At 35.6% G+C, this 15,505-nt stretch overlaps 2 protein-coding genes across 3 annotated transcripts; one reads left to right on the top strand and one right to left on the bottom strand.

Moving 5' to 3' along the window:
• Positions 1–25: 25 nt before the first annotated feature.
• Positions 26–8,296, top strand: LOC128224356 (uncharacterized). Its single transcript, XM_052934173.1, has 6 exons — positions 26–64; positions 925–1,086; positions 3,608–3,704; positions 4,522–4,652; positions 6,048–6,143; positions 6,838–8,296. The coding sequence occupies exons 1-6, from the start codon at positions 26–28 to the stop codon at positions 7,003–7,005; spliced, it is 693 nt and encodes a 230-aa protein (XP_052790133.1). The 3' UTR covers positions 7,006–8,296.
• Positions 8,297–9,115: 819 nt separating this feature from the next.
• Positions 9,116–15,047, bottom strand: LOC128224283 (protein Dr1-like). 2 transcript variants are annotated; one of them, XM_052934095.1, is made up of 5 exons: positions 14,263–15,047; positions 11,588–11,744; positions 10,477–10,813; positions 10,043–10,206; positions 9,116–9,336 (listed from the first exon to the last, which is right to left on the bottom strand). In XM_052934095.1, exons 3-5 carry the CDS (start codon positions 10,691–10,693, stop codon positions 9,205–9,207), a joined length of 513 nt encoding a protein of 170 aa, XP_052790055.1. In that variant the 5' UTR covers positions 10,694–10,813; positions 11,588–11,744; positions 14,263–15,047; the 3' UTR covers positions 9,116–9,204. The 2 variants fall into 2 exon arrangements, with proteins under 2 accessions (XP_052790055.1, XP_052790056.1); XM_052934096.1 differs by lacking the exons at positions 11,588–11,744; positions 14,263–15,047 and adding an exon at positions 11,437–11,503.
• Between the last annotated feature and the right edge of the window lie 458 nt (positions 15,048–15,505).

Raw genomic sequence — 15,505 nt, 5'->3', positions numbered from 1 at the left:
TAATAACTTATCCCTGTAGAGCAAAATGTCACTACAAAGGCACTTGATTAATTCGGTCCAAAAGGTGAGATTAAAGAAGAATGGAAAGTCAATTTTGTAATTTGTGGTTGTTTCTAAAGATGATTTATCAAAATCGTTCAACATGCATGAATGACATTGATTATTTACGATTATCTTAACTCAGTTGCTGACCCTGGCAAACATACAGTAGGGGTTTCTCCAGATGTGTATTACCTTATACGTTACAATAGGTCCCCCATGCCTTCTAATGTGGAGTTAATGTGGCAGATTTCTCAGGAACTGGGCATGCAGGGTTGGCTGGACTGTTTTTGTTCTTTAGGTGTCTGACGCAACGTGACCCTCAACGCACCTCGATCTGACGTAATTGCTCCACCCCCTCTCTAATTTTCATAATATTCAGCCATCCATATAGTTCTTCGCAAACACGCCATAATCGGCCATTTTAAGCAAGTTCAGGCAGCATCGCAACTTTTAGAACATACATACATGTAGTATCAGCAGATTATACTGCGTCAGCAGATTATCTTGCTTGGCAAACTCAAAAAAGAAATGATGACACATTATATAATCTAAGGACACTCTGCGAGCACTAATTGTATCGTCTGGATCTGTTTAAGTTTTGAATTCCCTTTAAATTTGAAAAAGAGTACCTTTTTATTTTGACAGTTTACATCTTTAAATAGTATAAAGTACCAGAAAATTGTTCGTTGAAGTTTATTTAGTGTAAACATCCAAAAATATAACAGCCAAATTTTAAGTAAGGAAGTGTAGATCCACAGCTCAAATCGATTGATGATACAGATCCCAAATCTATATACTATATTCCCAGTGTGATGGGTTAAAAGATAGGAAAAAAATTGGTTACCAGTAGTTCATTCTTTTATAAAATATATTTTTTTGCAGGCATACAAAAGACTGCCTTTGTTGCCTATGGTATCCAAACAAAATAGGCCAGTCCACAATACTGCTACCTTGACCAGTGATAAATTCAGCAGGTTTCCTGTGCCACCCACAGACAGTCTTCCAGAAGATGTGAAAGCTAGAATTTCAGAAGTCACAGAAAAGGTCAGTTTATATTATTATTATTATTATTATTATTATTATTATTATTATTATTTTAGAGCATGAGAATGTAGTTAATACTTAAAGCTGCACTCTCACAGATATACCATTTTTACATCTTTTTTATTTTTTGTCTTGGAAAGAGCAAATTTATGCGTAAATATCTGCAAACCAATGATATAAGATTGCTGACAAAAAATCAAATCATAGATTTTCATATTTCCGTTCGAAAATTAATGTTTTATGACTTAAATTGTACTAACGGTTTAAGAAAAATGCATAAAACATCAATTTTTATGCCCCCGAAGGTGGGCATATTAAAATCGCACCGTCTGTCCGTCCGTCCCTCCATCCGTCCGTCCGGCTCTGTAACTTTCCCTTGTGTGGACAGATTTTAAAATTACTTGCCACATGTGTTCCACATACCAAGACGACGTGTGGCGTGCAAGACTCGTGTCCCTACCTCAAAGGTCAAGGTCACACTTAGTGTTTATTCACAATGGAGTGCTGCATATAAGGACATAGAGTATAGGTTGTCGTGTCCGGGCTGTAACTTTCTCTTGTATGGACAGATTTTAAAATAACTTGCCACATGTGTTCCACATACCAGGACGACGTGTCGCCTGCAAGACCCGTGTCCCTACCTCAAAGGTCAAGGTCACACTTAGTGTTTATTCACAATGGAGTGCTGCATATAAGGACATAGAGTATAGGTTGTCGTGTCCGGGCTGTAACTTTCCCTTGTATGGACAGATTTTAAAATAACTTGCCACATGTGTTCCACATACCAAGACGATGTGTCGCGTGCAAAACCCATGTCCCTACCTCAAAGGTCAAGGTCACACTTAGTGTTTATTCACAATGGAGTGCTGCATATAAGGACATAGAGTGTAGGTTGTCGTGTCCGGGCTGTAACTTTCTCTTGTATGGACAGATTTTAAAATAACTTGCTACATGTGTTCCACATACCAAGACGACGTGTCGCGTGCAAGACCCGTGTCCCTACCTCAAAGGTCAAGGTCACACTTAGTGTTTATTTACAATGGAGTGCTGCATATAAGGACATAGAGTGTAGGTTGTCGTGTCCGGGCTGTAACTTTCTCTTGTATGGACAGATTTTAAAATAACTTGCTACATGTGTTCCACATACCAAGACGACGTGTCGCGTGCAAGACCCGTGTCCCTACCTCAAAGGTCAAGGTCACACTTAGTGTTTATTTACAATGGAGTGCTGCATATAAGGACATAGAGTATAGGTTGTCGTGTCTGGGCTGTAACTTTCCCTTGTATGGACAGATTTTAAAATAACTTGCCACATGTGTTCCACATACCAAGACGATGTGTCGCGTGCAAGACCCGTGTCCCTACCTTAAAGGTCAAGGTCACACTTAGTGTTTATTCACAATGGAGTGCTGCATATAAGGACATAGAGTATAGGTTGTCGTGTCCGGGCTGTAACTTTCCCTTGTATGGACAGATTTTAAAATAACTTGCCACATGTGTTCCACATACCAAGACGACGTGTCGCGTGCAAGACCCGTGTCCCTACCTCAAAGGTCAAGGTCACACTTAGTGTTTATTCACAATGGAGTGCTGCATACAAGGACATAGAGTATAGGTTGTCGTGTCCGGGCTGTAACTTTCTCTTGTATGGACAGATTTTAAAATAACTAGCCAAATGTGTTCCACATACCAAGACGACGTGTCGTGTGCAAGACCCATGTCCCTACCTCTAAGGTGAAAGATACACTAAGTGTTTATTCACAATGGAGTGCTGCATATAAGGACATAGAGTATAGGTTGTCGTGTCCGGGCTGTAACTTTCCCTTGTATGGACAGATTTTAAAATAACTTGCCACATGTGTTCCACATACCAAGGGAATTCTGAATATAAGGACAGAACAGTGTAGGTTGTCAAGTATAGGTGGTATTTTTTTATGTTCAGAGGCAATTTAAAATAACTTGCCATATGTATTTGACACGTAAAGGCAAGATCAACTTTTCATGTACTGACCTTGTTCGTAGGTCAATGTCACATTCGGGGGCATTCGTCACATACTGTGACAGCTCTTGTTGAACTTAAATTTGTAGTAATGTGAATTAGACTATAGGTTGATATTACTTATGGTTTGCATTGTCTAAATGTATTCAGTTGTACTGTGATGCTTGTCGAGAATAAATGTGTGTAAAGCTTATGAAATCTTAAATTATTACAAAATATAAAAATCTGCGATCTATTTTTTTGTCAGCAGTCTTATATAACTGGTTTCCATGGATTTTCCCCAAAAATGGCTCGTTCCAAGACAAAAAAAAAAAAGTTGTCAAAACATTCAATTTGTGAGAGAGCAGCTTTTAAGATTGATCACATTTTTTCTTGCATTTATGCAGTATGAATGCAGAAGTGCTCACAAGCAAGTTCCATGAAGCGCACTAGCCTTATCGCTAATTGCTGCAGTTGGATTCTTTGATGTAAGAATTTGTTCGACAAGCTATAAATGTCAACATGTTTTTTATTTTCTTTCAGTCAGGGTTCACCCCGAATGTATTTTCCACCCTTTCATATCGACCTGCAGAGTTTAGGGCTTTCTTCAACTACTATGATATTGTTATGGAAGACAGAGGTATTGAACAACAGGTTTGAGGTTTATTCATTTTTTGTTGTTAATAAGTCTTTAGATTTAAAAGTTACTTCATGAAGAATACTTATATTTATTCATTATTACATTCTACATTAAACAAATCAAGCTTTAAAGGTATTGTTTCTTGTGGCATCTTAGAATTCATGCAAATAATGGTTTTAAAGAGGGATGGGAACAAGATCATTATTTTCAGCTTAAACAATATTATTATGTTTCATTTTGGCTTAAAGGGACTTGCTCATGTTTTGTTAAATGCACTATCATTAACACGAAATAGAATCTGGCAAATTATTAGGAGTGTCAAAAATAAGATGCTGACTGCTGGATCCCTTTAACAAATGTTGATATCTGCTCAAAAATTGTCTTTGAATAACGTAACTAGCAATTCAGTAAATTTTTGTAGTGTGATTGATTGATGGATATTATTATAAGATGTATTAGATAAAGTTTAAAATACACATCAGCTATTGTGTAAGTCCTTGTGACTTTTTTCTTGACTGTACAGGCAGTGGTTAAGAATATTTGTTAATACTTAAATTGTTGTTGTTTTCTGCAATTTCAGTATTAAAGAGTACTATTTATAAAATAAGCTTTCAGATGCATTGGTGGGAAAATTTTAGTCCAAAAATCATGAGCAGGTCCCTTTAAGGTTGTCAGAAATAAGTATAAAAAATGAAGACAGCAGCATAAAAAGGAATTTATATGATAACAAGTTTTGTTGATAGGAAATATATATTGAAAACACAATTTAATGAGTATACATGCACGTTTTTACTAAACCATTTTTATAATTTCACAGGAAGCCTGACAATGGCAGACAAAGAAATGATAGTGGTTGTAACCTCGGCAGAAAACAAATGTCTATATTGTATCATTGCTCACAGTGCCCTGCATAGAATCTACTCCAAACAGCCTGAACTGGCAGATCAGGTGAGAAATAAATGGCTCACAGCACACTGCACATAATATACTCTACTATACTCAACTAGCAGATCAGGTGACTTGAGTGAGGAATCAAATGTCTGTATTGAATCATTTGCCCACAGTGCCCTTCATAGAATCTACTCCAAACAGCCTGAACTTGCAAATCAGGTGAGGAATCAAATGTCTGTATTGAATCATTGCTCACAGTGCCCTTCATAGAATCTACTCCAAACAGTCTGAAATGGCAAATCAGGTGAGGAATCAAATGTCTGTATTGAATCATTGCTCACAGCACCCTGCATAGAATCTACTCCAAACAGTCTGAAATGGCAAATCAGGTGAGGAATCAAATGTCTGTATTGAATCATTGCTCACAGCGCCCTCCATAGAATATACTCCAAACAGCCTGAATTGGCAGATCAGGTGAGGAATCAAATGTCTGTATTGAATCATTGCTCACTGTGAGCCCTGCATAGAATCTACTCCAAACAGCCTGAACTAGCAGATCAGGTGAGGAATCAAATGACTGTATAACTGAATCACTGCTCGCATGCCCTGCATAGAATATACTCCAAACAGCCTGAACTGGCAAATCAGTGGCAGATCAGGTGAGGAATCAGATGTCTGTATTGAATCATTGCTCACTGTGCGCCCTGCATAGAATCTACTCCAAACAGCCTGAACTGGCAGATCAGGTGAGGAATCAAATGTCTCTATTGAATCATTTGCCCACAGTGCCCTGCATAGAATCTACTCCAAACAGCCTGAACGGGCAGATCAGGTGAGGAATCAAATGTCTCTATTGAATCATTGCTCACAGTGCTCTACATAGAATCTACTCCAAACAGCCTGAATTGGCAGGTCAGGTGAGGATACACATGTATGTACTGTATCATCATCATAGCGCCCTGCATAGAATACCATGGTACACTCCGAACAGCTACAACTGAGGAAACAAATGTTTGAACTGCATAATATGCTCACAGCACACTGCACAGAATAAACTCCAATTATCCGCAGCTGACAGATTAGGTATGGCCTAAACCAAATGGGTATGGCGTAAGATTTACTCATCCTTTTTTTATCAGTTTCTGTATACAAAAAATGAACAAAAATTCAAAGAAAGTATAAATTTCTTAAGAATTCAGGAAAATATGCTATATAGTAAAATTCTATTAGAATATTTGATATTATACTATTAGTTCCTAACAAATACCAAAAATAAGAACTTTCAATGGCATTATTTTTGCATATTTGCTGAAATTCTTAGCTAAAATTTTATTTTTAAAATGCTGGATGAAACAATGATGAAAAACACACAGTAAATGCTTTGTAAGTATGAGATGGTCATTCTTGATCAATACTTCTTCCTATAACTGTTCTTGTTTGATGCTCTTTCAGCTTTCTGCAAACTGGCGTACAGCAGATATAGACAATAGACAGAGGGCTATTCTAGAGTTTGCCTTAGATCTGTGTCACTGTAGACCGCTCACAGAGGTATACTTAGTCTATTTTATGGAATGCCCGGACTCTGTTTCAAAAAGATATCCAAGTCGTAAACCTGACGCTGCATAGGAGCGCTCAGATACACCGGTAAAGTTAAAGGCAGAATCTATGCAATAGATGTCCTAGCAATAATTTTATTGAAGCATAGTTAACACCAAAAACGGGGTTATGCCTGGAAATTTACGATCTTTATTGAAAAATGCCCTGTGTTGCAGTTTTACATTTGACTTTATTGTCAGCCTTCCTGTGGTTCAAATTATTTATCAATTATTATTTTTGATTATTATTAAGTTTCTACGTTTTGAGATTTAAGTCTGTTTTCATGTCCAAATTAAATATTCACGCACATAGGACACGGTTTTAAAGATGATATAAGATTGATAAACCATGTGGTGTTTTTCTGAAAAACTACAATTAACTGTCATTTTATATCCTTTTAGGCAAATGATAAAAAGAACAGTTGTTTGTTTCACTGTAAGATCACAATAAATTTCACTTAGTAAATGTTTCACTCATGAAATATATAGCTTTTGGTGCTCCCGTTGTGATATATATTGAAACAAACAGTACAGGAATTGTTGCGCCACTGTTGAAATATAATTTTCGGTGCTCACACGGTGAAATATATTACTATCTTACACTGAAACAAACAAAAACTTTATTATCGTCTATGTTTTTACTTCAGGAACACTTTACAAAGCTGGAGGCTCATGGACTTACCCAAGACGATGCCTGGGACATCGGCTCAGTTGTAGGGCTATTTGCTTTGTCAAACAGAATGGCGTTTCTTACAAACATGAAACCAAATAAAGAGTTTTACCTGATGGGCAGAGTGAAAAAAGAGAAAAAATGATTGTAGAGAGTTTGCCAATTGTCATTTGATTTTATTGTTCAGGATTATGCGTAGACTCAATAGTGTCTAATCAGGTTTTAACTACATTTACATGTATATTATGATTGATCATTATATATAGGATACATATTTATATATATATGAATTATATACTTCAATGTTATAATCAGACTAACTTGAAATGCCTTTAAGTCATTTTGTGTGGGAGCGTGTCAAGATATGGAACAATTTTTTACTGATTTGGCTTTTGAAAAGCCTGTTAGAGCTTGCTTGTTGGTTTTGATTCCTGTACTTTTAGGTCTTGGTTAAAATTTTAGGCTACTTGGCCTGACCCTGTAGTTGAAACTGTTGTATTGAAAATTTTGTATTGTTTTTTTCATGACTTTGTTAGTAAATGCAAGTTCTCTGATCAGTTTCTTAAGAACTCGCACATTGAATGTTCCTGCCTAACAGAATGAGGCTCCTTACAAGGATGTATTCATGATTCCAATTACACGTCAACGAGAGTAATAAATGTTATGTTGTAGAGACTTGTTTCAAAATTGTTGTACGGTAAAATAAACAAGTTTAAACTATTTTATTACATTGCAAGTATTTTGGTGTTTGTATTGGTATTTAATTGAAAATGTACATAACACATGCTCAGTCATGTTTAATCAAGCAAAATTGTTATAAATACTCATGGACTATATCTGTAGGAAGTTAATCACTCCCTCTTTCAATCCAACTAGGTACAGTTTTGAAGTATAAATAAAATACAAAACATATTTATTTTTAAACATTTATAAGTAGGAATGTAAGTAATGAAATAAAACAAGCAAGGAAAACAAAGAGATCTATTTTTTCCTTCTTTAACATGATCCTCTTCTTTTTTAGTCCAGGTTGTTAACCTATATTTACCAATTAGGAATTTTGCCAGGTTTTAATTGAAATCAGAAGGACTATTAAATGTTCATATAAAAAATAGTTTAATGTTATATAGATCAGGGAAACAATCCTTACATTAATATGTAAAAAAAATGTTATGATATATGTTGATGATATGATTATCTCCAAACCAAATTTCTTTAACCATCCACATGTCCAGGTAGCATGTTGGGGTATTATTCATAGCAGTGATATATCTTTGGGTATGTTATAAATTGATGTTAATTATAGTGTTTTCACTACAATTGATGTTGATCAAGATATCTTGTGATACTTCAGAAAGAATTATTGTGATTGTGTATTTTACGAAAATATCAGATTTTTTTTAATCTGGTTACATGGAAATAAATTATATTTTTCCTTCATTGTATGTGTTCAATTAAAGAAGTGTGTTGAAAAGTGCACTATTCTTATCCTGCTTATTTACAAAAAAATGTATACTCTTAAGAGCCTTCTCATAGTATTGTGCTGGTCCTTCAATTATCATATTTACTGTCTTTAAAATCAAAGGTTGAATAAGGTAACATTTAAAGTTAATGTCACACTGATGAAAAGTATTACTTTGAAAGTAAGGGTATTAATAAGTTAAAATTCAGCTATTTTAACTGACAATCTTATTAAGAACCATGGGCCGTACTTATTTGTGCAGGGAAGAACAGAGGGCACACCCTCGGACCAAGAGTCAGATACGCTAACCATGTGACTATAGCTACCATTGAACGCAACTTCCACATATCTTATTGCATCTTTTTTAACTTTGATCATAAGACTGGGTTATGTCTTTATTGGGTCTCCTTAAAATAGCACTGCAAGCGAATACTGGTAGGTACGCTACTTTTCACAGTTGATAAAGAGTCACTATTCAGCAACTGTTTAATCTTGAGTTATGGGAGTGGCTGCACATTTTCTGCTTTTACTGTCACTACTTAAACAAGTAAAAAGTTTCTTGTGAATATCTTGAATGTTTTTTGAGTTATATGCCTATGGCTTAGGCAAGATATTTTGCAGACCTTTTTCATGACATAAAGGGGCACTGCCTGACAAAACCAGAATTAGTTCAATGATCATTCAATTGGATCCTACAGAGTTATGGCCCTTGATCTTTTGTATCTCTGCACATGGACAGGTGTATATGCTCTGCATCATGTCTCCCTTGTTTACCAATATAAAAACAAAACTAAAGTAAAAAATCATGATACATTTATTAATCTTTACAATCATCAATGTATAAGAAGTTCATTACAAAAAAACAACAATATAAAACAACGCCCTTCAAGAATAGTCATCATCATCCTCTGTCCCATCCCCATGTTGTGAGGCTGTATTAACTGGCTGGTGTTGCTGCATTACTTGCTGCAGTTGTTGCCACTCTTGTTGCTCCTTCTGGGCTTGCTCTTGTCGGGCCTGGGAGCAAATAAATCATACAATGGTAAAATTAGGCTAAAACTTGTTAGGCAAGAAAAAATGGCAAGTTGACATGTTATGTTTACATGTTATGTATACAATACATGTACTTACTATGCTGAACAAATGCAAAGGTCATACAAACCACACAATGTTGCTGGTATTTTCACAGACAAAATCTGATTTTAAACCAGTGTGGAGTTTAAGCACCTGGTGACCCAGATTTCAGATTTCAAGCACCTTAGTGCCTGGTCACTAAAAGTTTCAAAAGGCATTCAGAAAGCCCTGACACATAGTACAAGTGGATGCTCTGTTTTTATCAATTAAAGGGCAAAATATGACAACTTTTACAGCCAGAGTTATGAGCCTTCTTACAAACGTACATTATGTCACTTGTGATATGTACACTAAGTTTCATGTGAAAAATTTAATTCATCAACAGGGTTATACTCACTAACAATATTTTAAGACAATCAATGGTCATAACTGGACAATGATTAATGCGCATTGCGGCATATGCATGTTGTTAACAAGTTTTATGGTCATATCTTGAAAAAAGATTCAGTTATATTTAATTTTAATTTTAATAATTTTGAACACTATTGAGTTAAAGTCAAAGTGTTTGCAATCCAACAAGCCTACAACACTTTTTTCTTGACAAGGTAAACACCATGAAATGACATAACTAAGGTTTGTCAAGAAATACCTGAGCAAAGAGCTCCTGTTGTTGCCTGACCAGTTCCTCCTCAGGAATGCCTAGGTTTTCAAGGCGCGAGCTTCCCCTCCGTCTCTTGGCGGCCACAGCCTTGGCTTCCTTCAACACCTCTGTAGCATCCTCCTTGTATGCGCCAAATCCTAGACTGTCGAGGGCTAAGAGAGAGATCAGTCCTTTTTTAGTGGTACACATGAGAGATAGGGAACTAAGTATTTAAAGGATACCATTCTTTAATATGAAATCTGTAACAGCCAAGGCCAGGGACTGCATAAAGTCAAGTTTAGTGAGAACCCTGATTTAATAAAGTTTAATGTTTATTTAAATTTCTGCAATGATCTGTGTTATGTTCGTGCAATTAAATCTTATAATATCATAAATATGTTAAGTATAAACAAAATCTACATCACAGAGCAAAAAAGCTGTACCTGCAAGAACATGTTCTGGTGATATCGTTTTCTTGAGCTGTTTATTGCAGATATCATTTGCTTCTGTAGACACAAGGTGGATAAACTCTGTACAGCAGTTGAGAATTAGTTCTCTTGAGTCGTTCGCCACTCGAACATTGGGTATTACTTCCTTAATCATCTTGTTCAAGGAAGCCCGAGGAATACTAAGATCATCGTCATCTCGATTGTCTCCCATGATGTTTAATTGTGATCTCACATGTATATAATGGGAATATTGTGAATACAACAAGGGCTTGGTAAAACGTCAACTGTATCTAGCATCTACAGCATTGTCAGTGTGTGAAGAAAAATTAATCTGAAAATGAAAATCATTTTCTCATGAATCGAAATGGACCAATCAACTTTGTAGAATAAAACAAATTTCATTTCATAAACAATGATGTTTAAGAATATAGATTAATTGCCAAACTAGCCATAATTGATAATGATCAGTACAGTAAATGGGTTGTCAAGTGCATATTTATTTTAATATTTTGACATTTATGAACAAAATTTGTTGCAAGGATTCGAACCTAGGATAGTTCCGGTCAAAAATAGATGTTGTGAAAGTAAGATGTGTAAAATTAAACACAGAAGGACCAAAAAATTATTTTGCATTAGCGATAATTTTGGATAAACAGTGTTCAGAATAGCGGTGTTTAAATGTATGTGGAAATATAGTTATTTCTATAAGAATAAGTTGTTGTAACGTTATTATGTCTCTTTACTTCCACAGACACCAGAATGTATGATGCAGAACCAGATTTTTGGGCTGTTTATCACGTCATGGGATATAAGAATAAGACTAAGAGCTGTGAGAAAGTCAGCTGTGGATGTTTAAAAATAAAAGACGATTAATATAGCGTTTCAGCCTTATTGTAATATCAATATCAAAAACAAAAATGTCATGATATTTGAAAATAAATGCAGTATACATACTTTTATTCTCTTAAGCACATTGAGGATACGCACATCTTGTATTTTTTCATTTTGTAATAGATGGCAAATTTATATATAAGGGCAGTAACTACGATTGCAACAGGCTATCGGTTACGATTAACTAACTTGCTTGTCTATTGAAAATCTTTACCTTCATCACAGTCTGCTGACGATTTGAGTGCCAATATTCCCTATGGACTCATCAGTAAGAATGAGTGGATTTGTACATATACCTCCCTTTGCACAAAACTCGAGTGTCATTAGTGTTGTGATCAGGTGTGTATCACATGGTCCGGGAGGTGGGGGCGCTGCGAACAGAGTCAATATGCATCTATTAGTCGATGGGCCGTACTTACAAATATGACTCATTCTGGTTATCCGGGGTTTCAATACTTTTCCTAAAATATTTGTTTATGCGTACATGTACCTGCAGTTATGTTTACCATTCCTTGGTGTAGTCATCGACGAAGCTCCGCCGAGCTGGGATCGAACCGCTACGCAACTTACCGATCGGCCGTCGCCATCCAAACGCTAAGCCCGGTTTAATATTGGTGATCCTCACGCAAAACAAAGAAATTTTGTCAATGGAAAAACAACAAGAATAAGGTTTAATAAGCCGTAACTGTGTTTAAGTTCATTTCTCGGTCACCAGAGAGTGAGGTAATGTGACTTACTCAAGCTTTTTGATAATAATAAGAAACTCCTGGCTAATATTAGCAGACGAGTTGTAATAATCCAAAGGTAATACAGGGACAAGCCCAGTAGCCTAATATGTAATCAATACATGTCTAGTCCAAAAAACACTTACAAACAGCAGACACATGGAAGAACCCCCACCCCACCCCCCACCCCCCCCCCCCCAAAAAAAAAAGAAAAAGAAAAAAAAGAGCATTTATCGCAATTAAAAAAATGCAACAAAACCGAAAGTTACTTTTAGTATAATCTATATTTAGCGCACATGTATAACGTCACTCCGAAATTTGCATATCACGTGTCTTACTGAATACCTAATGATTTAATTGCATTTTTTAACTAAGACGTTTTGGTTTTGAATTGTTTTCCCGTTTATGCATCAGAATACACTTATTTTATCATTATTTTACTCTTTGATATTGAAATTGCAGAAAAATATTGTTATAGTATAAAAAAGTATGTTGGTTTTAGTGGGGTGTGAACCCACGCCGGTAAAGTCAAGAAAAAGGTAACCAAAGTGAACCAACACCAAACGTTTTGGTTTTGAATTGTTTTCCCGTTAATGCATCTGAATACACTTAATTTATCATTATTTTACTCTTTGATATTGAAATTGCAGAAAAATATTGTTATAGTATAAAGAAAAGTATGTTGGTTTTAGTGGGGTGTGAACCCACGCCGGTAAAGTCAAGAAAAAGGTAACCAAAGTGAACCAACACCAAAACCATAAGGCCAACACGCCTTCCTTAAACGCAACGGATATTTTGACATGTTAACCATACATTGATAACATCACGTGACAATGTTAATCAACCAATTTCTCAACAACAAAGCTGTTGATGCTTGTATGAAAATAGTTGTCTTCAAAAACGATATTTGAGCAAATATCAACATTTGCTGAAGGGTTCCATTTTTTGGTATCTTAGATTTGCCACACATAATTTCTTCATGTTTACACAAAAAAGTGCTTTTTACAAAAACATGAGCGAGAACCAATCTGCGATTTTTCACTAAATAACATTTGTATTTATCATTCGAAAAGACTTGCATGACATTTACTTTAGAAACAGAAGCTTAATTTCTTTATGTGAAATTCCATTTGAAAATATTCAGTTTTTCTCTAGTTATTTCTCCAGTCTATTCCTGCAACTGCCCAGGTACTGTGTGCAAAGCGCTATGCTCCACACACTTATCTAACTCATTAACACATAGCGATTCAGTGGTCCAGTTTGGATTTTTGTTGGTGTCCCCCCCCCCACCCACCTCCCAAAAAAATAATTAAATAAATAATATAATAATAATATATTTACTAAACAATCGTGTGGACTCTGGAATCTACCAATATATGGGACTCTATCATAGTTATATACTTTTTTCTCTAATTGTTTAAGCATTTAACAAATTAAAAACTAATTAAAAGTGCATATACTTAAATAACAACGCAAAGAACCAGAGAAACAAACAACAACATTAATTTAATTCAACTTGTTTAATAGAATGAACTTGTTTGAAATTGTTAAATACTAATGAAAATAGTTCTCGTTTATATACATTGGTAATTGTGAGGTAATAAATTAAGCTATCTATAAAGTTACCATCGAATAGGAAACCATAATAAATGAAATCTTTACTGTCATGCCGTGCATATATCAACTAAACATACACTTAACTATATCAAAATAATATAGCAACATGGTATGTCTATGTCAAAGTATTGTCTAGAACATGTTACGACCACCAAACGCAACAGCGAAATGAGCAACACACTTTAAACAACATTTATCAACTAACAGTTTTACTACCGTAGCTTCAACAACGTATATACGAGTAAATACCTAGACTAAAGAATAATGTCCAAAATCCTAAAGTTCACAATATATATTCACTGATCATTCTGGTAGTTTGAATGTCCACATAATTAAATGAAACATTGAACACACCATATGATCACTATCTAAATCTAACAGAACTTTCAGAAAATATAATACTCACAAAATGGTTCAATTAAATCCATGATTTGTAGAAATGTCCCTAGCACTAAAAAAACTTTTACAGATTTATTTTTTTTACCCAAGGACCAATGATTAGAGAAATTTGCCATTATATGAATAATAAACACATCAAGGACGTTACCTCAAATACACACTTGGGTGTCACACACCCGAGTTCATCGTCCTGGCATGAACATATTCAGTATGTCAAACAAAAGGCATGGAAGAGAATACATTAATGAGGTCTAACAAATTCCTCTTCGACGGAAGATCATTACATTTATTTTATACAACCTTTATCAGACCCTTATTCGAGTACGCGGATGTCGCCTGGTACAATATCGCGCATGCGGAAGAAGAACTTGAGAAAATTCAACACGAGGCCGCTAGAATGATTTCTGATGCAACACGTCTTGTGCCCTTAAACAATCTATATCCGAAACTGCCCTAGAACCACTTAAGGACAGATCACGCACACAAAAGCTCACCATATTTTACTAGATGTTTCATTCAATGACCCCGCTCTACTCGTCGTCCATGATACCCTCCCGTGTCAGAGATACAACCACTTTTTACTTTCGGAACTCGGGTAATATCCGCAACTTGCCATGCAGATCAAAGCTGTTCAAAGCTGTTGTCCACCTCTTTTTCTTCCTTCTACTATATATCTTCGTAGAATGCCCTTCATGACGAAACTCGAACAGCCCCGTACCTTCCAGCTTTCAAACGCAATCTGAACAAAACCAATGCAATTGTTCCTCAGTTTTATTACGTTGGATATTGGAAGACCAACCAATTGGAAGAGTGTACACCAAGCAATGTCATGCTCTTTCAACGAGCATTATATAGCAGCCGGTCCATCTTGCCAGTGTCAGACACATACCACTTTTTCTTTCTCTGTCCACTTTACCGACAACACGAAAGCAAGAATACTTGACAAGCTACATACCCCAAGACCGATCACATTTCAACTCCTTTTCTCAGGCTCTAAAAATGCGAATGACCAAAGAAACTCGATGTGACCAAACATGTATCCAAGTGACTAACATATTTTTACTCATCATCAACAAAATTTGAACAGACTTGACATCTACCACCTACTTCTTGACATGTCATTTCTCTACTTTCCCAATCAGTCGTATTCGTCCGCTTAACATATCGTATTTGAAACCCTGTTACACGTCTATCATCTGCAATTTACTCTTATGCATAACTCATTACAATTTCCATTACGTACGATTCATAATGATTTACACTATATAAACACTTTAATACACGTACATAGCTTACACCAACCATGTTTTACGCTTTAAAAGCAGCTTATTAAAACAACAGAAACGAGACATTGCATAAACTTTCTTCTCAATTCTGTCATAACATTTCGA

The sequence above is a fragment of the Mya arenaria genome, chromosome 17 (genome assembly GCF_026914265.1).
Source record: "Mya arenaria isolate MELC-2E11 chromosome 17, ASM2691426v1".
NCBI classification, from domain to species: domain Eukaryota; kingdom Metazoa; phylum Mollusca; class Bivalvia; order Myida; family Myidae; genus Mya; species Mya arenaria.
This window is presented reverse-complemented; position numbering and strand designations above follow the sequence as displayed.

What these genes read in the sequence shown, in the direction of transcription:
- LOC128224356 (XM_052934173.1), top strand. Translation starts at nt 26, where the DNA reads ATGTCACTACAAAGGCACTTGATTAATTCGGTCCAAAAG. An exon ending in TTTCAGAAGTCACAGAAAAG is followed by an intron (nt 1,087 to 3,607) that starts GTCAGTTTATAT and finishes ATTTTCTTTCAG; the next exon opens with TCAGGGTTCACCCCGAATGT. An exon ending in ACTGTAGACCGCTCACAGAG is followed by an intron (nt 6,144 to 6,837) that starts GTATACTTAGTC and finishes TTTTTACTTCAG; the next exon opens with GAACACTTTACAAAGCTGGA.
- LOC128224283 (XM_052934095.1), bottom strand. Translation starts at nt 10,693, where the DNA reads ATGGGAGACAATCGAGATGACGATGATCTTAGTATTCCTCGGGCTTCC. An exon ending in ACCAGAACATGTTCTTGCAG is followed by an intron (nt 10,207 to 10,476) that starts GTACAGCTTTTT and finishes TCTCTCTCTTAG; the next exon opens with CCCTCGACAGTCTAGGATTT. An exon ending in AACAGGAGCTCTTTGCTCAG is followed by an intron (nt 9,337 to 10,042) that starts GTATTTCTTGAC and finishes ATTTGCTCCCAG; the next exon opens with GCCCGACAAGAGCAAGCCCA.